Source organism: Leptidea sinapis, chromosome 25 (genome assembly GCF_905404315.1).
Source record: "Leptidea sinapis chromosome 25, ilLepSina1.1, whole genome shotgun sequence".
In the NCBI taxonomy this organism is placed as follows: Eukaryota; Metazoa; Arthropoda; class Insecta; order Lepidoptera; family Pieridae; genus Leptidea; species Leptidea sinapis.
Window position 1 is genome coordinate 7,952,067 of NC_066289.1, and position 23,060 is coordinate 7,975,126.

Sequence of the window (23,060 nt, forward strand, 5' to 3'; positions counted from 1 at the left end):
GAGTTAACCGCTTTTTTCTTAGAAAATTTCGCTAGGCTGGTGGGGGGTACCTACAGGGATATGAGAAATTTCGTCTACTATTATTGTGTATTGATATTTTGGGCCTTTTTTAAGACTGAATTAATGTGGCTCTCTTTAAATTTTCCTACTCGAGTAGGTACTTGTCCCACCGCCGCGCCGAAACTCTCCAGTAATTTGTCAGTGACATATAATATTAGCGAGTATAAGGGTTGTTCGCTTGGTGGACAGAAACACTTGTCATTCTCTACTACTACTACGAGTGGTGCTTGTAAACGCCCTTAGCGCTCTTACACTCCATGTGGCTTATAGCCCAGCTACAAAACTATCGGAAATATACTCACCTTCGTACTTCGACTTGACTTTGGTTTATCTTCGGCGGTGGAGTATAAAGGCATAAAGGCATTTATTTTCTCAAAATTGATTCCTTTAGAATTCTTTTTGATGTCATTTCTTATACTACTAGATACTACTACCGCTTCGGAAACAAATGGCGCTCTGAGAGAGAAGAAGCGGCGCAAGAAACTCTCCCAGCATTCTTTTTTTTTGCGCTCTATCTATATATCTCTTATTTATATCTCTTAGACCCACGGGGCCGCTGCTTCCAGAATTGTTAGACTTGTTTTGAGTACACTGTTGGAAATCCAAAAGACATTTTGTATGTTAAGATCAAAGCAGGTACATATTTAACAATCTAGAATATATCATCATCAGCCGGAAGTCGTCCACTGCTGGACAAGGGCCTCCCCCAAAGATTTCCACGGCGGTCGGTCCTGCGCTGCCCTCATCCAACGTATTCCGGCGATCTTGACCAGATCGTCAGTCCATCTTGTTGGGGGCCTACTGCATCTTCCGGTAAGTACCTGGTCGCCATTCGAGGAGTTTACTGCCCCAACGGCCATCTGTCCGTCGAACTATGTGCCCTGCCCACTGCCACTTCAGTTTCGAAATCATTTGAACTATTTCGGTAACTTTGGTTCTCCTACGGATCTCCTCAGTTCTGGTTCAATCTCGCAGGGAAACTCCGAGCATAGCCCTCTCCATTGACCTCTGAGCGACCATGAGATTTCTCATAAGGCCCATAGTTAGCGACCACGTCTGCGTACCGTAAGTCATCATTGGCAACACACACTGGTTAAAAAACCTTCATCTTCAGACACTGTGGTATTTGGGACGAGAATAATTTACGGAGCTTCTCGAACGCTGCCCATCCGAGTTGGATTCGACGAGTGACCTCTATCGCGAAATTGGACCTGAGTAACTGGATTGTTCGTCCGAGGTAGACGTACTCGTCGACAATTTCGAGCGTACAGTTCCCAATTGTTATGGGAGTAGGTGCGACATGGACATTTGACATAATCTTCGTCTTGTCCATGTTCATTTCTATACAAACACTTCAACGCTTCCATATATCGGTAATCAATGTTGCACCTCTGGAAAGACTGAAGCACCGCCCATCGATCGAATCAAAGGCTTTCTCATCGTCCACGAACGCCAAGCATAGTGGCTGGTTATACTCTTCTGTCTTCTGTATAACCTGCTGCAACGTGTACAATGTATGTGCTCTATGGTGCTATAGCCTTTTCGGAATCCAGCTTGTTCGGGAGGCTGGTAGTCGTCAAGCCTGCGCGGGAGGCTGGTAGTCGTCAAGCCTACGCGCGAGACGATTCGTGATAACCCTAGAAAACAACTTATATACACATGGCTCAGAAGTGATATGGGCCTATAGTTCTTCAACAGCATTTTATCGCCCTTTTTGAAGAACAGCACCACTATACTTCTGTGCCATGCATGGCGTTTTGCCCTCGAGGATGATGGAATTGAATAGTTTCTTGAGGGTCTTAAGTACAGGGGTACCGCCAGCTCTCAGAAGTTCAGCTGTAATTCTATCATCACCCAGCGCCTTGTTGTTTTTATGCTGTTTTAGTAATACTAATCTCGTACAGGCTGACGTCTGGAATATCTTTTGTATAGTGTCGGGTTAATTGGCTCTTGGGTCTTCAGCCTTGTTAGTAACAGGTACCCCTGCCGTCACCGGTCTTCAGCTTCGTTAGTTGGCTCTCCCAATAGACAAATCTCGTGCGAATACTGTTGAGCCTTTGTCACGCTCTATGGCTGCCTTCACACAACCTGTATTGTGGCAGCGTATATCGCGAGTCAATGACTTGGAGATCTGTCAATTTAACTGCCTATACTGGGAAGCATCGCCTGGGGACTGAAGGGTCATTTGGCGTCTTACATCCATTAATTTGACGGGATAGTCTGAGATTTTTCTGTTCTGTTCTTTTTGAACGGTTCTGTCTGGTTCTTTTTGAACAGCTGCCACGAACTATTATTTTATTATTATATTAATTATTCTCGTCCACGTCAACGCAGTCACCGAGGCATTTGAAGGGGTTTGCAACTCGAGTTGAAAGTTTTTGGATCTGGATGGGTGCGGGTCGGAGCGTAGACTTCTCCAGTCGAGACCGCTCCAGTTTTGGATTTACATTCCTCTCCTCCTCGTCTGAGTGTTGGAGCGTAAACCTGTATGACCTTCAACGATTACCGTTCAGTATTCTGAGTATTAGGTACGCTACCCTAGTCGAAACGCTCCCCACCTCAGTTACGTTGTTGACGAGAGACTTGTCAACGAGGAACCCGACACCACCCTGGGACAGTTGGTCGCCCTCCCGGAAGTAGAGCATCTGTCCGGAATTTAGGATTTTCGTTTGTGGTAGCGCTGCCGCACTCGGGGATTCTTAGCACCCCCTGCCCCATCGCTTATGTAGCAGGTCGTCGCTATTGTGTAGAATATATGTTAAAAGATAATAAACTAGATTCTTAAATATGTAGTTGGGTGCTTTTTTTGAATTAAGCATTTGAAATGTTGAGTACTTTTTTTGCATAATTGAAATAACGAGCATTCTTGAGGTAACTCTGAAATTATTTTACGGTCGATTCCATTGCACTTTGACTCAGGCAGGCCTGTTTCACTAAATCCCAATGCTTGCTTCGAGCCAGCCAACCAGATGGTCAAATCTGACCCGTCATGGTAAATACATGGCTTACTGTCGTGATGCAGTCCCTAAGGACGTTAATGCCGCCATTGCAACCATAATGACTTAAGACAACCATGCAGTTTTTCAAATAGTGTTCTACTGGTTTCAAGGTTGGTATCAACTACGAGCCACCCAATTCCCAGGAGGTGACAACGAGAGGCAACTTCTAGGTGAATAAATATAAGCACATATATACATACAAATATGTATAACATTTATTTTTTGACATCTTTAATACTTAAGGTGCCAAAAGAAGTAGATATATTTTCAAATAATCTGAAAATCAATAAAGAGAGATCTGGATTTCCTCACAATAATTATTGAGAAAATTAAAAATAGTTAGGCAGGAAATCTACTCTACAAAAAGTATGTTACTATTGAGAATAGACATCGAGTCCTCTCTCGAGAAGGTCGCGGAAAGGGGGTAAATTTAACCTTGTCCAATTAAACCCCCAGATGACTCAAGTCTGCGCGTTTACCACTAAAAAAACCCTATTTATTGTATCCCCACTCTTCAACAACACTTCCCTTAAAGCCTCGTCTAGTATCGGAAGACTTGGTCTCGAAATCTCAAGCGCTTGGCAAATCCGCGGTCATCTGGAGGCCAACGCCAAATTGGCTTCGAAGACGCTAGGCGTCATAAATACTTCAAGCCAGCCCACATAAAAGCGCAGGTCCGGCCACATGTGGAGTATTGCTGTCATCTCTGATCTAGAGCATCCCAGTATCAGCTCGATCCACTTGACCGCGTGCGACGCATAGCAGCTGGAATTGTCGGGGACCCAGTGCTCTGTGAATGGCTGAATCACTTGGCGTTGCGTAGAGACGCCGCTTAATTGTGTGTCTTCTACCGCATTTACCATGGGGAGTGTTCCGAAGAGCCTGTTTCTGCCCCAGATTTCCATCTTTGCGCCATTATTCTGTTTCTGTTTCCGGGACTATATGACATGCTTACCTACAAAAAGGCGCGTACACCTTCCTTAAATACCAACAACACTCCTGTGATTCTTCTGGTGTTGCAAGAGAATGTGGGTGGCAGTGATCACTTAACACCACATATTCTTTACGCTTATTTGTCCTCCTTTTCCTTAAAAAGAGAACCAAAGAACATATGAGTTTTTATTATTTCATATGAATAAGTGCATTGAATGAGATATTTTTCAGTAAAACAAGTGGATTTTTTTTATATCATAACTATTAATATTTTTAGTATCACATATTTAGAAAAACAAATGTTGTTGAGTGGTCTTACAGTATAATCATTGTATTATAAAATCACACATTAATTTCCTTAAAATACAAATTTATACAAAATATCGTAAAAAAGTTCTAAGATGAATATATAAATAGAAATCATGTTGGATGCAATGAAGGCACTTCGGTATGTTCCGGTTTATCCAAATAGAACAGTATATACACAATTGGTGTTACCACACCAAGAACAAGCACAAAACACAATAAATGAAACCATTTCAAACCAAAATCTGCTCCTTGAGATGTCAATTGCTTGACAACAACAGCTTCAATAGAAACTTTTTCTTTGTTTGGTAAGAGCTGTGTATCTTCTGAAATAGGTTCTGTTGGTTCTACATCTGTATATGGGGTTATAGATGGAGCCAATGTACTGTTCATAACAACTGTATTGCAGTCTATTGCAAAATCAATGTCTTGGTTTTCATGCTTTCCTGGTGTTATTTTGTTCTGTACAAGATCTTCAAGTGGATTATCCATTGTAAGAGTTGTACGAGCATTATTTGATGATGTAGGCACAGTTTCTTGTTGTATCGGAATAAGCTCTGTGAGAACAGAGTAAGGTGTGACTGGTATTTTAATTGTTCTTCTTGCAAATATCTCATTGTCTTTGTGTATGTGATTTATCCTCTTCAATTCTGAAATCTAACAAGCAGCCATTATAGCAATGTAACCTGTAGGCTAAACAACAAATATAAAATATTTACCTACTACTACAATTAACTGTTTAGTTGGAGAATTGATTTCTAACAGAACTAAAGATGTATTAAGTAGATTAAAACCAGTCATTTAAGTACCCATAATAATTAAATGAATGGTAATTTTTTTTCTTTTTTTTAAATATAAACTTACTGAACAATGGAAACGCAGAGCAATCGCTTGTAAAGTATCCCCCACTTGTACTTGCGCCTCAATGAAGTGGTCTTGTGGCTTTATTCTATGTAGTTGAATCTGGCCATTATAGTTAATATCGTCGTTCATAGTTCCATTCATATCTGTCAATATGTCATCACCGCCGTTCAAGAGTCGAGTCCTTAAGGAAAAGATTATTTAAAACAATTACATCAATATTGTTTCCATCTAGCTACGCGACAAAAATTGCACCACTTACCTTTGTTTCATTTTCAAGAACAACACTAAAACAATTACAAATTACTAACATGACCAACGAAATATATACAAAAATACCTTATTTAATGTACGCAGCTATTTTATAAATAACAAAACAAGATGTAATCTACAAACAGCTGTTTTCTACCCATCATAGGTACATTTACGAAAACGAAATATTTTGATTTCCTACCTACTACTAATGAATTTTGACGTAAAACGTTGCCTATATTAGGTGTTAAGTTGTTAACACTTAACAGCTGTCAAACATGTCATCTCAGAATAAATACGTTCATAGAATACGAAAGAGATGTCAGCTGTAAAGCCTAATTAGATTTATAAAATATAATCTGGTTACCATAATTATATTTAGTCGCCTGTGTACCGATACAACGAAAAGGTCAGGTATCGCTGACTCTCGTTAATTTGAAACTCGAGGATCTCTTAAAACATTTGAAATTAAATTCGTTATTCGGGTTAAATCGACTTATCGAGTATGTATTTGAAATAACAGATGGTTGGAAAATGTCTGAGAGAAAATAAATAAAATTTTGAATTATTAAATGTTGATCAATTGTTATTTATCTTAAATTCTTTTACAATATTACTTTTCTTCTCACCTCCCTCCTTTTTGACCAATCTTCTCTTTAGCCATCATCAAGTATTTATACGTTTTTGGACTATAAGTAACACTTGTATACAACCAACGATTTTTCACTTCTCTTATCTTTGCGATAAATGGACGACACAAGAGACTAAGCTATTAAATCTTAATAATAAAAATATTTTGCCACAATTCATATAAGAATTCAAAATTATTCACACATAGGTAAGTCAAATGCTTCATTATTATTATATTTCTAGACATGATTTAATTTTGCATGTTTGTCACCAAGTAAGCGTTAGAATATAAATATTCTTTGGAGTGGAACCCGTTAATAAGCTCCACCCCCTCTCAAACCCTCTCTTATGGAATATGCAAGTAATCTAAGTATCTAAGTATCGAAGTATCGATTTGATTAAATATTTATATGGGGGTAATTAATAATTATTAGTGCATCTTTTTACAGAAACTTTTATAAAAGAATTTTAGAATGTTAAATATATTGGTGAAATTGAAATAGAAAAAAACAACAACGGCTACTTTTTACAAAACAAAATCAGTTACAAAAATAAGTGATCTTGTCATCCTTTCCACGATGACACCTCCTGTGATTCTTTCCACAATGACGTGTCCTCACTATGCGTTTATCACGGCCTCTCCTGACTAGAGGTCGTCCTCGTGTTCCTGAGGCACATCGTTCTGCAAGGAAGCTTGCTCAGCCCTGGACTCGATATTATCATTTTGTGCACCAGAGACTAATAAGCACATATTAGCATTAACTTCGTCGTCAGCGCCAGAACGGTGGGCCTGAGCATTATTGTCCATGTATATTACATCTTCACAAGTTACATTCAAATTCTAGCAAATCTCAATCGAGTAATCTGGTCATATCAGCCACTAAAAGCTTCCTCACAGTCCATAGGCTAGCTTTGGTTCTTCGTACCTCTTCAAGGTTCTTTGCGGTTTGTCAGCACGTGAAACACTGAAAAGCGGTCGTCTCTTGGTTGTTAGGTTTCCCCCCGAACCAAGATCTCCTCTACACGGAACCTGACTCTTGTTATTGAGCCCAGGTTCTTTGGACATTTTAAAGTTCGGTAACGTACGGTGAGACGTTACATTGGCTACACCCCTCATCCAGCAGCGCTATAATTCTACAAGTTCTTATTGCCCTTTCTGCCATTACAATCGCTACACAGATATCAGAAGTCAGAATAAGGCAGGATTATCACAAACATATGTTATTCTATTAGAAGTAACGAAAAATTAGTTAAAGTTCCCTGATAACCTTTTTACCGCAAACAATAAGGCAGGATTATCACAAACATATGTTATTCTATTAGAAGTAACGAAAAGTTAGTTAAAGTTCCCTGATAACCTTTTTACCGCAAAGCCGGGCAAAGTAAGTAAAAAGTCACAAACTGTAAGAGGTTATTTTTTTTAAATAGTTTCAAATTGTAATTTTTTTTCATATCTAGACTTTTTTCCTTATTTTTTTCTCCATGCCAGTAATATAGCTTGTCTGTTAAGAAGTTTTAAGTTAATAGCTATGGTTAATGTAGAAACATCAAAAGCGCTGGATTTTTAATAATACTACCTAATGTTAAATAATAAAAGCAGTAGTACTTTGCAGCAAAGAGGATGTAAATAATACTTAATAAGAGGCGGGGCTGCCTAAGTAAAAATTGAAATTTTGTTTAGTATGAAACGTAGTCACGTGACAAAAGTTTGAAATAGGAGTAATAATTACGGTATGGGGATTGGCGACTAAGTATAATCCGGATAAGATTGAAAGCGAACAGTTGCTTTAGACGTAGTGGATTTCGGCTATGTTCGTTTTTTACAAGATTATAGCCGTTAACTCTCAAGTGTCAATCTATCAATGACTGCATGTTTGATACAATCGAGTGAATCTCTTTTTTCTTAGTTTCGCTAGGCTGCTTTGCAGTCATAAAAACAAGTATTTATCTCTTTTATATATTATCTAGTATTTTCCAAACTTTACTAAGTTTAACTAAGGCAGCCTTAATGCAAAATGATAACATCAGAAACAGTTGATGTCTCTTGTTACCATTTTCTCCCTGAATATCGATTATTTATTTTAAAATATTGTATCACCATCATTTCAGCCGGAAGAAGTCCACTGCTGGACAAAGGCCTCCCCCCAAAGAACACCATCGGTCACAAAGGGCAGCACAGTTGCAGTTGCAGCTGCCCTCATCCTAACGAATTCCGGCGAACTTGACCACATTAAAAGCCTTCGCCTTCAGACTCGGTGATATTTATACTTTTATTTTATTCTCAAGTTAAAGTGACGAATGGATGCGTAAAAAATATTAAAATAGGCTATGAAAGTGCTTTAACTGCGAAGGGTTCTCGATTCATTTTGAAAAATACATAACTACTGCTAACATTTACCAGTGGGAGGCTCCTTTGAACAGTTTGTCGGCTAGATTATGAGTACCACAACGGTGCCTATTTCTACCATGAAGCAGTAATGTGTTAAAGCATTACTGTGTTTCGGTCTGAAGGGCGCCGAAGCTAGTGAAACTACTGGGCAAATGAGACTTAACATCTCATGTCTCAATGAGACGAGCGCAATTGTAGGGCTGCTCAGAATTTTTGGGTTTTTGAAGAATTCTGAGCGCCACTGCATTGTAATGGGCAGGGCGTATCAATTACCATCAGCTGATCGTCCTACTCGTCTCGTCCCTGATTTTCATAAAAAAAAAAATTGCATTGGCATCTCAGACAAATGTCTGAAAAAAAGTTGTAGGTACTAATACATTTATACCGCATAATATCCAGGAAAAATAATTGGTACGGCTAATACAAAAGGAAAAATTGCTCTCAAAAACCATAAAAATTGTTATGCCAATATTTGAATAAACAATAAATACGTACATTATCTGTGTTCTTAAAGTTTAAAGGAATCTAATGCATTAATTAAACTAAGTTTGATTCATATTAGCAAAAACTAGCCACCGCCACAACTGACGTTTCAAATAATAGACAAAATACGTTGAAATTTTATTAACTTGAGTTTATACAACTCCTGCACAGAACTTAAATACCTTTGGTACCAGAATGTTCGAGGCGACGCGACGACAATAATAATTGCACATTTCACTTCAAACTAAAACTAAAATACATTATTTACAAGAAAATACATAAAAAATGTGGGATTTTCGTTCCCAGTATTATATTTACCTTTCTGTTTCACACCTACAAGTATAGCGTATATAAAACATATATTAGTAGGTTTTCAACAAGTTTTTACGACCAGCTGGATATTTCGTTTCGGATTTGTCATGGTCAACAAAATATTAATTTGAAAATCGTCTCGAATTTTGATATCAGGAAATATGCATATACTATTCTTATAATTTTTATACGCCGGTAGAGACGCTAGATAACAATATAGATATTCAAATATAAGTTTAAAAATAGACAACTACCGTTGACGTAAAACGTCTGCCAATTATACGCGCTTAGTCTCTCTATCTCAGTAACGACATTTATTTTACACTGATCAAAAACACTCTATTGTTTAAAACATTGAAAGCAAAAAAAAATTACACCTCTTTATATTTACGTCATTAGCTTAGCTGTTACATAAACTAACTATTACTTGATGGCGCCAAATAATAAAACTTCAAAACAAAGAATCTCTAAGAGTCAGTAGTGTCCGTCTCAGTAAAGTCTTATGGTGCGTACAGATTGGTGTAATGTAACATGAAATGGATCATGCAATGTAAGAATTCGCCGTACACATCCCTGCAATCTATCATGAAAGGTAACACACTTTGTAACAATTTCTTATAGTTTGGACGTCTTGTGAGTGCGAAATGTGTATTTGACGCGCACGCTACGAGCATTACAAGCCGCGCGCGAAGTGACCCGTGATTAGTCGGTTTTTCGAACGAGGACAAAGGGGCGAGATCGCGGCTGAAAGTGCGGAAACAGACGTACGATGGAGATACGTATTTCGTAGTGAATGCGCGATACGAGCGCGCTAGGCGTACATGCTTGCAGCGAACATGCAATGAAAGGTAGAATGATTCCATGATACGTTTCACCAGTCTGTACGCACCTCTACAGACACGGCTATACGGTCATACGACGAGGAATGTTACTAGCCTCGTCATTATGTTATACTCTTTGGCATCTACTTATTTTGATTCGGCTATAATTTCAATAATGTTATAATTTTAAGAATTTATCTGTTTATTAAATTGATACATAATTACTTCCACATAGATCGCAGTACTTCTTTCGTGAGACGGACTCTACACGACAATAATTCGAAATTTATTATTTTTTAACAAACACGTCTATCACAGAAACAAGTATAAAGAACAGAAAAGGCCATGAGTATCATTGCACACAATAGAATTATCAACTCATAATACAACTCATAATATTAAATATATTAAAACAAATATAAACTAAAAAAAAATGCTTCACAATCACTTTTAAAATGCACTAAATAATAAACCATAACGTAATGACCACATACACCATTCGTTTTAAATTACCAAAAAAGAGGCCCAGATTATGTAGGACAGTTAAAAGATTGTTAATAAGCTGGCAGATTTATTTGTACTGTACAGTCACAAGTTCTGAAGAAGGTAAACATAAATATTATTAAAATGTCACAAACTCTGCCTCAAATTATAGACAAAATTACGCGCTAAAAATTAAAAAATACTTCGTATTGGTTATCAGTGACAGTATAGGTGGGGACGAGAACAGCACGGTCTAAAGGCTCTCCCACACAGGCACGTTATTATAGGTCGATAATATCGCATGCGTTATTGTGATAATGTGTCCCGATTTCTTGCACACAGCTGCTATTTTATCGTCTCATATTTCTTACGAGAGAGCCGCGCGGGACTATACCATCTCAGGTATGCAAAAAAAGTCAAGGCAGCACACGCACATACAAGCAAGACTCGCAACAAGTCAGCGCGTATTTGTGTGTTCATTCGCTTAAATACGCATTATTTAAAAATGATTATCGAATTATTTCTTAATTTTTAGGACACTCATACAGTCATGTAACCACTCTTAAACTATATATCTGTCAATAAAACCAAACGTCCTACAAGTACTAAAGTTACTATTGCAGGTGTGTGTACGGCCGTTTGAAAAACATTCTAGAACTCATATCGGAATATCGCAGGACGGAGAAACGCAACGTCCTACTTCCATTACGACATTATTATCGCAGCATTGTGTAACTCCATGGCCATCCTAATACAAAATGTACTGAAAACAGATATCGCAATAACGCATGCGATGTTATCGACCTATAACGTGCCTGTGTGGGGGAACCTTTATATATGAATATTATGAATACTTTTCTTTTCTGTGAGTGCATGCACAATAGGGTTGAGATCTATAAAGCGTACTTAGACTTTGTTCAGACTTTACTTACAACGCGAACTTGACTTTTGCATTGGGCTGTCTTAGCTTTTAAGCTCAGCATAGTTTCAGCTGTCAAATGACTATAAAAACGAAATCAAAGATAATTTAATAAAATAAAAGCTTACCCTTAGCTGAGTGTTACATAAGTAAAGTCTGAGCTAAGTCTAAGTACGCTTTATAGATTTGAAACTTAAACTCATTGAAATATTATGTCAATGATTTTCTTTTGTTTATAAATGTGTTTAGTACATATTGATAATCAGTTTTTTTTGGTAATTATAAAATAAGGGTGTATTGTCTTCATCATCATATCGCAAATTAAGTCAATAAGTTCGTCCAATTAGAGCATTGGGCTTGTTAATAGAAGAACCATAGATTATTTATACGTCTAGATAGAATCTCTTGCTGTTAGACAACCGATAAAAACAGGCCACGAATATTAGTTTAGTGTGCGTGACCAGCAACGTCTTACACTCGCGATTTGTATGACACTTTGCATTAGTGTGCGTGAATTGCTCAAAGATGTAGGTTAGTTCTAAATACATTTTTTTAGACGTTTTCACAGCTGTCATAGTCTATCTAGACGTATGAATGATCTAAGTGAAGAACATTCAATAGGTCAAAGTGTAGAATTTAACAGATTTTCATCATTTTATACAGAATCGGATTAATAAACACTTATTTAGGTATATTATATATCATACTAAAAATTTTATACAGATAAGATTCGTTCGTAGTATTTAGTTATTAAAATTACTTTTTAATTTATAAATATAACATTATAAACACTTAATAATTATCAATATTTATATTACAATATTTTCTAATAATATAATTGTATACAAACACGAAGCAATAAATAAATGGTAACTGCGGTTAAGATATTTAATACATTTAAGTATTTACGTAAATGTATGCAAAAATAAATAAAAACAAAAATCATACTTGATATGAAATTTAACTCGTTTAAAAAAAGTTCGACACAAAGGGATGGAACAGATAAAATCGGCACATTAGCTGCCAAAGCTTTTGCTCTATATGACGATATTAAAAAAATGAACTATTGCCAACCAATTAGAAAAAAAAATGATAGTTCTGGGTACTAAACAAAGTATAAGATATTAGTTTAATTATTGGGCAAATGAGACTTAACATCTTATGTCTCAAGGCGACGAGCGCAGTTGAAGTACCGCTCAGAATTATTGCGTTTTTCAATCATTTTAAGCGCCACTGCATTGTAATAGGCAGGGCGTATCTGTTACCATCAGCTGGACGTCCTGCTCGTCTCGTCCCTTATCTTCATAAAAAAAAGTTTTCTTGCAATTCGTAAAAAATAAAAACAATTTTATACCGTCTAGTCGCAAACTATTATTTATGTCTGATTTGTATTTCTTAGTGGTCGTAAAGTTTTGCAAGAATCTTTATTTTTTTACCTCAGTTAACCTCAATTAACCTCAGTCTTTTTCATAACTTAAATAGAGAACGCTGCAAAACAATTCGGCAAGAGACTAGTTGAAAATTATATTACATTGTTCTCAACTGTGACGAAATAATTTCCAAGCATAATTAAATTATCTCGCAAATATATACCTACCATACACTTATATTATATAAATTTGTGCCCAATAACATACAAACAGTGCAAAATCAGGCAAGATTCACTAATCACAGTAATCCATGGCGATACGGTAAACCATAGATAATTTATACGTCTAGATAGTCTCTTGCTTTTAGACAACCTATGACAACAGGCCAGGTTTAATACGTTAGTGTGCGTGACAACTTACACTCGCGATTTGTATGACACTTTGTGTTAGTGTGCGTGCATTGCTCAAATAGAGAAGAGAGAGATTCTGACTCAATTTTTATCGTAGTTTTCACAGCTGTCATAGTCTATCTAGAAGTATAAATGATTTACGGCCGTTTTCAATAGCGTATCTCTAATTCCGGATATATTGCTATCACCGTTTAATGACAAGATCGTCCAATATAGTCCAATGCTATGTGTCGATAGGTTATTAAAATGTGAGTAAGCGTAAAAGGATAGATTTGTCTACCAGTAAGTTAAACTAAGGGTAGATAGGATATTGAAAACGGCCGTTAAGCGGTAAACAGCCGATCTCTAGTAAAACCGATTACATTTTCCGTCTATTTCTCTGTTTTCTTCTGTATATATCAATACAGAATCGCTTGATCCATGTCAACCATTTTATTATTCCGACTGAAAGACTAGCATCCATGTTCATGAAATAAAAAAAAATTATCCATGTCATGTCAAATTGAAACTCGCTCTATGGCTCACTCATTTTTGGCGAAGATTCGAAATTCGAATTGTTAACAATTAGCGCCAATTTTATATTTTTTGTATTCTCTTCTATAATAGTTTGTCTATCGGAAGATTGATCTATATGTATTTCAACGATAATTTAATCGCGCCCGATCTTACCAATCGGTAATCGGTCTTTTAGATTATTGGTAGTACCTATTTATACAAGCTATATAAGCAATTAACACATTAATTAATAACACATAATGTATAATATAATATATATTAGCATAGTAAATAACATTCAACCCTAATATCAATAAGATTAAGTTGTTATTAAATATTTCAAAAGTCGTCAGAAATTTAGTATAATACTCAGCTACAAATATACCGACAATAAACCAATTTCATTACTTTTTAATTCACTTGTGGTACAATAACAGTTAATTGGTTGTTATCATTTTGTATACTCGCAAAGATCAGACTGTCAACCTTAGACAAATTGATAAGTCTAGACAGAGCCTCTTGCTGCTAGGCGACGAATGACAACAGGCCAGGTTTTTACTTTAGTGTGCATGACAGCTACGTCTTACACTCGCGTGGCTAACAGTTAGCCTCTATTTTCAGTGCAGTGTGAATGACAGCTACGTCTTACACTCGCGTGTACACACTTTGTTACTGAAAATAGAGGCTAACAGTTAGCCTCTATTTTCAGTGCAGTGTGAATGACAGCTACGTCTTACACTCGCGTGTACACACTTTGTTACTGAAAATAGAGGCTAACAGTTAGCCTCTATTTTCAGTGCAGTGTGAATGACAGCTACGTCTTACACTCGCGTGTACACACTTTGTTACTGAAAATAGAGGCTAACAGTTAGCCTCTATTTTCAGTGCAGTGTGCATGACAGCTACGTCTTACACTCGCGTGTACACACTTTGTTACTGAAAATAGAGGCTAAAAGTTAGCCTCTATTTTCAGTGCAGTGTGCATGACAGCTACGTCTTACACTCGCGTGTACACACTTTGTTACTGAAAATAGGGGCTAACGGTTAGCCTCTTACACTCGCGTGTACACACTATTACTGAAAATAGAGGCTAACAGTTAGCCTCTATTTTTAGTGCAGTGTGCATGACAGCTACGTCTTACACTCGCGTGTACACATTTTGTTACTGAAATTAGAGGCTAACACAGCCACTATTTTTTTTTGACGTGATATTATAATATATTGGGCAAATTATTATTTTATAAACGTTTCCATGAATTTGTAAACTATCATAATATATCACAGAGAACAAAATAAGCTTAAACATTGTGATTACAATATTAAAATCTTAAAACTATACCTACTGAGAATATAATTTCTTTTTTGTATCAAATTATTTACACACACATGTCAAGGTAAGGCAATAAAAGCGTTATTTTTTGTTCCAAAAAAATCCAATGAAAGTAACATCAGCAATAAACGTATTTTTTTTTATATTACATTGCATACTTGACAGGTCATCGGCTTGTCAAACAAGTTGTTTGACATGTAAAATGTCAATTATGTCGGTGCGCTAGTGACATACGGATAGTGCAGTGGTAGGTACTTATCGATATGACTCAGAAGTAGTGATGTGGCAATCTTTTTATTTTTTCTCTATTTAAACAAAGAACATAAATAACTTTTTTATATAAATTCAGATAAAGAAATTTCTTTTATTTTTTTTTCAGTCTACAATTGGGAAACAGGTTTAGGTTGGTCGGCGATGCGCGCGCCACCTAGATATAAAATCGTTATATATCTTCAAAAGCGACAAAGTCACCGGGCCAGTTCTCGCGCTTCGCAACTCTGTCTGTGCCGGTGCAAGCGAAGAACGAATCATTCTCGAACGGATCGGACTCGCGCGTGAATATATTCACAGAGTCGGACTTCTTAATGTCCTTATGGACGGGGGGTTTGGTTCTGAGGGGGGGGATGTCTCCCTCCTCTTCTTCGGCGATAGACGCGGTTCGCGGGCGGGGCGGGTGCGTGTGGATGAAGTCGTCTTCGAACAGAGAGCGGGGCGACATCGTGTCGGAGTCGAACCGGAAGCGGGTCGCGGGCGAGTCGCCGTCGCGTCGGACCGAGCTGCTCGACAACGGGGATGCTGTCGTGTCTTCTTCAAATGCGAACCTGTTGAGATTTAAACATATATATTAAAATATTGGAACCTCTACATTTAATATATTTTTGATTACCTAATGACTTCATTGTGAACATACTAAACCACTGATCTAATAAAGTGACATCACTGGCTACAAAAAGTTTAGAGCATTTGAAAATTCAAAACCTAAAAAAAATATTTTGATGTTCATTCGTTTATAATTTAGATGATATCAGTCGTAGTAATTATAAGTAATAAATGTATATGTTAATAAAATGAGCGTAAAAAAGAATGCTGAGAGAGTTTCTTGCGACACTTCTTCTCTCTCAGAGCGCCACTTGTTTCCGAAGCGGTGGTAGGGTTAGAATCAATTTTGAAAGCATAAATGCGTTTTTAATCAAAATTCACAGGCACTTAATCCAAACTCACCTGGTCCCCTCTAAACTGGAATAAGGCGCCCGTTTCTTAGCGACGGCTGGCGTTTCCTGGTAATCATTATCAAAGGGCGAATGCTCCTTCTCCCTCGGCGAGAAGTCGTTGGAGAACCTGTAGTCTCTCCGAGTCGGCTCCCTCCGTCTTCTCCTGTCTTTATTGTCCCGCCCCGAGTCTCGGCCGGAATCTCTCGGGTCGCGGGAATCCCTCCCAGAGTCCCGGCCCGAGTCTCTCGGGTCGCGAGACTCTCTGCCGGAATCTCTGCCCGAGTCTCTGGGCTCGCGTGAGTCTCGACCAGAGTCCCGGTGTTCGCGCGAATCTCGACCGGAGTCTCGATGCTGCTCGCGAGAGTCTCGGAGGTCTCGCTCTAAATGACGCGAGCCGGCTCTTCTTGGCCAATTCAACGTTGAACCATATCTAAACAAATTATTTTATTTATTTAAATTGCGTCACATGCGATTTAGTAACTAAAAACACAATTGAAGTACTAAAGTGTATGTTTTTAGACTAACTTAGTAATTATTATGACGGGTACTCATGATATATGTTTTCTTTAATTTGAAGCCGATATTTCGATCCAACTGCATGAATCGCGGCAGAACTGCGAAGGCGGCGAGAAACTCTTGACACATTGACACTTGCCACTAATAGTACATCAATCTGTCCACGTGGCATCTAATTCGTTTTGGTCTTTGATTCCCTAATTCACGACACACACTACTGACGACGTCCATAATTACTAGGACCACGGGATTCCATGTTTGCACTAGTCTAAAACCATCCTCTCTTGGGATGGTTTGTCAATGTGTCACAATGTGTCAAGAGTTTCTCGCCGCCTTCGCAGTTCTGCCGCGACCACGACTAATGTAATTGGATCGCAATGCCTATGCATAAAATTAATAAAATATATATCGTGAGTACCCGTCATAATAATTACTATGTACTAAATTATCACAAGCACCTCCTAAGGCACAGTAATGAAGAACAGAGGGGCAGAGTTACCTATTTTCTAAAGTAACTTATTCAAAGAGCTTATGAATTTTCTAATATCGTTTTCTGCTTTTTAGTGTTCTGGTAACATATTATAAATTTTAATTGACATTGGGTAATTGAGATTTTAATTGAACTGTGATATGTTTATATTAAGTCAATGGAAAATATTATTTTTATATAGAGGATCAATATTCTCGGATACCGACTACTTGAAGATACTGAAGGATATAGATACCATATCTTAAGCTAACAGCAAATATAACAGAGCGCTAAAATTTCGGAAGCTTCAACAAAATATAACAAAATACAGTATAATTTGTATGAATGCCGATATCAGATCAAGACGAAGCTAATATTATAATTAATAATATTACAAGGCAACAGCCAAACATTATCAATCGCGCGAACAGATATATTTTTTAACTTATTAAAAATTTATAAACGCCGGTCTGGGTCAAGTCGAATTGCACACGAACAACTCCGTACTAGAAATATCACTCTACTTTTAAATACTTTATTTTTAAATATGCATGGCGGCCATTTTGGATTTACGAACTAGCAACCAGCAATGGCAATACACACTGTATTAAAATTTCATCTCTCTAACTATCGTGGTTTATGAGACAGCGGACAACAGGATTCCCGTTACCGTTGAATTATACAAGAGTTAAATATATTTAAGCGGACAGAGTCAAACAGATTATACCTTCTGTCACTATCTTCAGTCTGTCTTATCTCATGTCTTCTTCTAGTCTCGCGCCAGCCCAGAGACCCATAGTTCCTGTCTGTAATAAATTAAAACAATACCGTTAAATGTATGTGTCAAGAATTGAAAATAAAACGAAACATCTTAACAAACTCCAAGATATAATATATTTGAGATAAAACCCTCTACGCAGGCAAGAGTAAAGCCGATCGTCGATGATTCATGCCGCTATTCAATAAATTTGCTCAAGGAGCTGTTAGTACAGAGAATTCGTTTTGGACAGTATTTAATTGTATCAGAATATAATTTCACAGTGTTTCAATTATACTTCTTACAGTGAGTCAACTCTGCGGCTAGACGGAGCCTGCCCGCGACTTTCGCAGTCGTATCGACTCGCTCGCTTGCGATTCGGTACTCGTATTTAGGCATTACCTCTCAAGTACCTTCACGAAATAAAATGCACGTGTTTAAGTGTTTTCATGCCACATCATGATTTTGCTACATACTGATTTTAGTATTTTTTGTATTTATTACAGTATGATAATTTGCTTAAACGAAATCGCGGACAAATCTCCTATTATGATCGTCGAGATGAGTCGTTCGATTGCCAAGAATAACGATTTCTACAGTCAGGATCTGTTCCAAAACAGCGCCTGTAGAAATTTGCCTCCGAATAGCTTTCAAGAGTGGTTCATCATTATAACATGACGGAAAGGTGATGTGGTAGAACCCTTACTAATAACAACACACAATTGAAGAGGAAAACAGCCAAAATAGATGTAGTACCCACGAAACAATTAAACTGGTAACAATGTTTAATTCATACTGACGACTGCATGTTCTGTCGTATTCGTCGCTTACTGTAAGCACTCTTATTGGAAAACAGGCGATTTTTTTTATGGAATAGGAGGACATACGAGCGTACGGGTCACTTGGTGTTAAGTGATCACCGCCGCCCACATTCTCTTGCAACACCAGAGGAAGAGCAAGACAAGAGCGTTGCCGGCCTTTATGGAAGGTGTACCCGCTTTTTTTGAAGGTAACCATGTCGTATCGTCCCGGAAACACCGCACAAGGAAGTTCATTCCACAGCTTTGTAGTACGAGGAAGAAAGCTAACAAAAAACCGCACTGTGGAGGACCGCCACACATTCAGATTGTGGGGATGATATCCTAACTTGTTGTATTTATGTATGTTTTAAGTAAGTATATCGTATTAAATATATCGTTTTCTTACAAACTACTGTTATGGCTCTTTGCGATCCAACTAGTACCAACATTCAGGTATGATAATATTAATAGAATATTTAGTAACCTGTTAATATTATATTGTTTTAGTCATTATATTTAATATATTTTTAAGTAATTGTAATATTATATAATCACATGCAAAATCTTAGTAGTGATATCACTTTATTATGAAGTTGGTAGTTTTGTATTAAGATTGGTAGTAGGGTAACTATTACGAATTGCTCTCGGCTATTGGGCAATTCTTGTTGGGACAGTCGAAAGTATCAGACGAGCTGGCAGCTGGTCACCCGACTGCCCAATTGTTATAAATTATTTAGTGTTAGTTGTGATTATAGTGAAATAATTGAATATATATTCTATTCAAGTGAAGTGTTTTTATTATACAGGCATATGAATAGTTTGGGGCAAGACAATTTGTGTAAATGCCAATATTATTATTATTATTCGTGTGGGGTGGTAGTGTACGTAGCTTTAAGTTTGTGACACATTATAGATACAAAAACCAATATTAGAACAGACGTAATTACCGTCTCTCCTCCACCGGCTTTCAGACCAGCGCTGCTCTCTCGGAGACGATCGCCCCGACCCGCAGCCGTCACTGTAACTTAACACAACACTTGTGTTATTATAAACCAGTGGGAGGCTCCTTTGCACAGGAAGCCGGCTAGATTATGGGTGCCACAACGGCGCCTGTTCCTGCCGTGAAGCAGTAATGTGTAAACATTACTGTGTTTCGGTCTGAAGGGCGCTGTAGCTAGTGAAATTACTGGGCAAATGAGACTTAACATCTTATGTCTCAAGATGACGAGCGCAATTGTAGTGCCGCTCAGAATTTCAATTATCGGCGTATCAATTACCATCAGATGAACGTCCTGCTCGTCTCGTCCCTTACTTTTATAAAAAAAAAACCTTTCACATAACATACTATTTAAAGGGTTACAATAAGTATCCAATTGAGTTATCTTTAGTTTAAATTAAGTAAATTTCGTTAATATTTATTCAGTCTCGTGCCAGAATTTGACGAGTCAACATCTCCTAAAGCTGCCTCATGTAGAGGCGAAGCACGTGTCGAATTGATTGAAGACAAATATTAGCGGAATTTACACTCAAAATAACTTAAAAAATTGGATATACATGGATTTCCGCAATATAACGTCTAATTCAAATAAATTTTCAAAGTAACAATAATAATAATAAGTTACAATAAGGGCAAACCAGTGATTTGACCTAATCATTTAAATAAATAGACCTCTTATCAAAATAAACATAATTTAATTATGTACAAGGTAACAAAGGGTTATGTCTGCGAATAATGTGTTACGAACTTTAGTAGAATTTTTGATAAACTTAGACAACACGCGTTTGTCATTACAGTTAAATTTTATTGGCAAATAAAAATTACATTGAAAGTAACTAATTCGTACTCATTCAATTCGTGTGGTATATTTTTCGTGATATATGGGAATCAAACGGCTGAATTATATTCTTGATTAGATCTGACAACAGAGTTGAAAAGTATCTATGTATGAGTGGAAAAATACTTCTAAAAACTTTCGTATTACGGAAAATAAAATCGAGCATTTTAAAACACTTCCGGATAGTGTGATCTAAATGTTTCTTGAATCTTTGTTCACTGTATAATAATAATGGTTAATTTTTTAAAATCATAAGTATATTTCAGAAACATATAAAAATGATTTACTTTGAAACTAATTTTAAATTTAAGATGTTTTGTTGTTGAACTCATAAAATTAAAAATAAAACTCACTCATCATCATCATACAAGTGGCGCCCTCTCCTCCTCTCAATCTCCCTGTACTCTTTCCCCCGGTCCCGCCGGTACTCCCGCCCATACGCACGTTCTCTGCTCACGTCATGCCTCCTCTCTCTGCTTACTTCACGCCTCTCCCTCTCTCTGCTCGGCTCTCGTTTCTCTCTCTTATCTTTCTCCCTCCCGCTGCCAGAGTCGAGGCATTCTCGTGAACCCGACGAGTTTTGCCTGCAAGTTGAAGCCGAACCATATTTATAATTACTTGTCATATCAGTTTTAAATACATTAGTTAAAAACGCGAGTACACATTAACATTAAAATACTTATATGAGGATAACGGTCGCTTTACATAGGCGATGTCTAATCTAATTATTAGATACTAGCTGACCCGGCAAACGTTGTTTTGCCATATAAATTATATTGATCTTTTCCTAAGATAAGAGATGGCGCTAGTTGTACTCAATAGTAACAATCACACTTCTTTTATATTTTTTATAATTCACACTATAGTTTTATAAATTATAGCCTATTTGTTATTCTGGTGTGTAAGCTATATTATTTTAAAGTATCATCAAAATCTATTCAGTAGATTTTGCGTTAAAGAAGTTCGAACATACAAACTTTAACATTTATAATATTAGTAGGATTGATGCTTTTTTACAAAAATTACCAAGGCAAAGCAGCGCATACATAACCCATAACTTTATTTAAGTATCATTACTCTTTTTCTTAATATTTTAAGTATTCCTTTTATCTTTTGCAGCATTTTTTCGTCGCAAAATGGTGTTCTCATACCTACATACTAATATTATTTCTATATAATAAAAACCTGTAAATGGCTATCAGTTATTATGTGTCTATAATTTGAAGAAAGAAAGAAATTATATACGCTCTTGTCTTTCCTTAAATAAATATGTTAACCGCCATCAATCTTGAATCTGTATTTCAATATTTCAATCTTATTTTCCAAATCAGTATTGTATAGAACACAAAAAATAATAAGCCATCCCACGGAGGGATTGAAAGAAGTTTAGCAAAGTTTAAGCCGATTACTAATATGTCAAAAGGAGTACATGGATTAAACTTAGATAAGTTTTAAGTCTACATAGAGTATCTTGCTGTTAGACAACAGACAAGACAAGTCAAACTGGGCGTCATTAATATAGCACGGCAATACTTCAAGCCGGCCCACATTCTAGCGCTGTACAAAGCGCAGGTCCGGCCACATATGGAGAATTCCTGTCATCTCTGGTCTGGCGCACCCCAGTATCAGCTCGATCCATTTGACCGCGAGCAACGCAGAGCAGCTCGAATTGTCGGGGACCTGTGAACGGCTGGATCACTTGGCGTTGCGTAGAGACGTCGCTTCTTTGTGTGTCTTCTACCGCTTTTATCACGGGGAGTGTTCCGAAGAGCTGTTTAACCTAATTCCTGCCGCCGAATTCCACCTTCGCACGACAAGCCATAAATTAGGATATCATCATCTACACAGTGCGGTCTACAAGGAGCTTTCTTCCTCGTACTACAAAGCTGTGGAATGAACTTCCTTGTGCGGTGTTTCCGGGACGATACGACATGGGTACCTTCAAAAAAAGCGCGTGAACCTTCCTTAAAGGCCGTCAACGCTCTTGTGATTCCTCTGGTGTTGCAAGAGATTGTGGGCGACGGTGATCACTTAACAACACGTGACCCGTACGCTCGTTTGTCCTCCTATTCCATAAAAAAAAAGACAATCGATAAAAACAGGCCAGGCTTATTACTTTAGTGTGTGTTACAAGCTACGTCTTACACTCGCGATTTGCATGTCACTTTGTGTTATTGTGCGTGCATTGCTCAAAATAGAAGTTAACTTAAATTTTTTGACGCTCTCACAGCTGTCACATTCTATTTAGACGTATAAATAATCTAAGGCACTCTTTCTCAAAGTGGGCGACAACGCCCCCTTGTGGGCGATACAGGCCTGAGGGGCGTTAAAGGGCCCAAAAAAAATGGGGGGCATTGGCGTGGTTAAGGTGGCGATAGTTTATTTGTAATGTCATTTAGATACTTATAATTAAAATTTT

The 23,060-nt window shown here is 37.4% G+C and overlaps 2 protein-coding genes across 4 annotated transcripts in view; both read right to left on the minus strand.

Moving 5' to 3' along the window:
* Positions 1-4,294: 4,294 nt before the first annotated feature.
* Positions 4,295-5,637, minus strand: LOC126972023 (lysM and putative peptidoglycan-binding domain-containing protein 3-like). Its single transcript, XM_050818574.1, has 3 exons — positions 5,422-5,637; positions 5,163-5,343; positions 4,295-4,955 (listed from the first exon to the last, which is right to left on the minus strand). The coding sequence occupies exons 1-3, from the start codon at positions 5,430-5,432 to the stop codon at positions 4,413-4,415; spliced, it is 735 nt and encodes a 244-aa protein (XP_050674531.1). The 5' UTR covers positions 5,433-5,637; the 3' UTR covers positions 4,295-4,412.
* An 8,882-nt stretch (positions 5,638-14,519) lies between these two features.
* LOC126972002 (protein disabled) overlaps positions 14,520-23,060 on the minus strand; it is a 61,072-nt gene continuing 52,531 nt past the window's right edge. For all 3 annotated transcript variants that reach the window (XM_050818525.1, XM_050818528.1, XM_050818526.1), the window contains 5 exons: positions 20,995-21,225; positions 19,754-19,830; positions 17,977-18,055; positions 16,275-16,694; positions 14,520-15,874 (listed from right to left, as the gene is read on the minus strand). In XM_050818525.1, the coding sequence (XP_050674482.1) occupies positions 15,496-15,874; positions 16,275-16,694; positions 17,977-18,055; positions 19,754-19,830; positions 20,995-21,225 (1,186 nt within the window). In that variant the 3' untranslated portion in view covers positions 14,520-15,495. The remainder of the gene's footprint in view (positions 15,875-16,274; positions 16,695-17,976; positions 18,056-19,753; positions 19,831-20,994; positions 21,226-23,060) is intronic.

Bases quoted from the DNA above. Each gene is read 5' to 3' on its own strand.
- LOC126972023 (XM_050818574.1), bottom strand. The intron at 4,956-5,162 runs GTAAGTTTATAT...GCTGCTTGTTAG, and splicing joins CTCTGCGTTTCCATTGTTCA to ATTTCAGAATTGAAGAGGAT.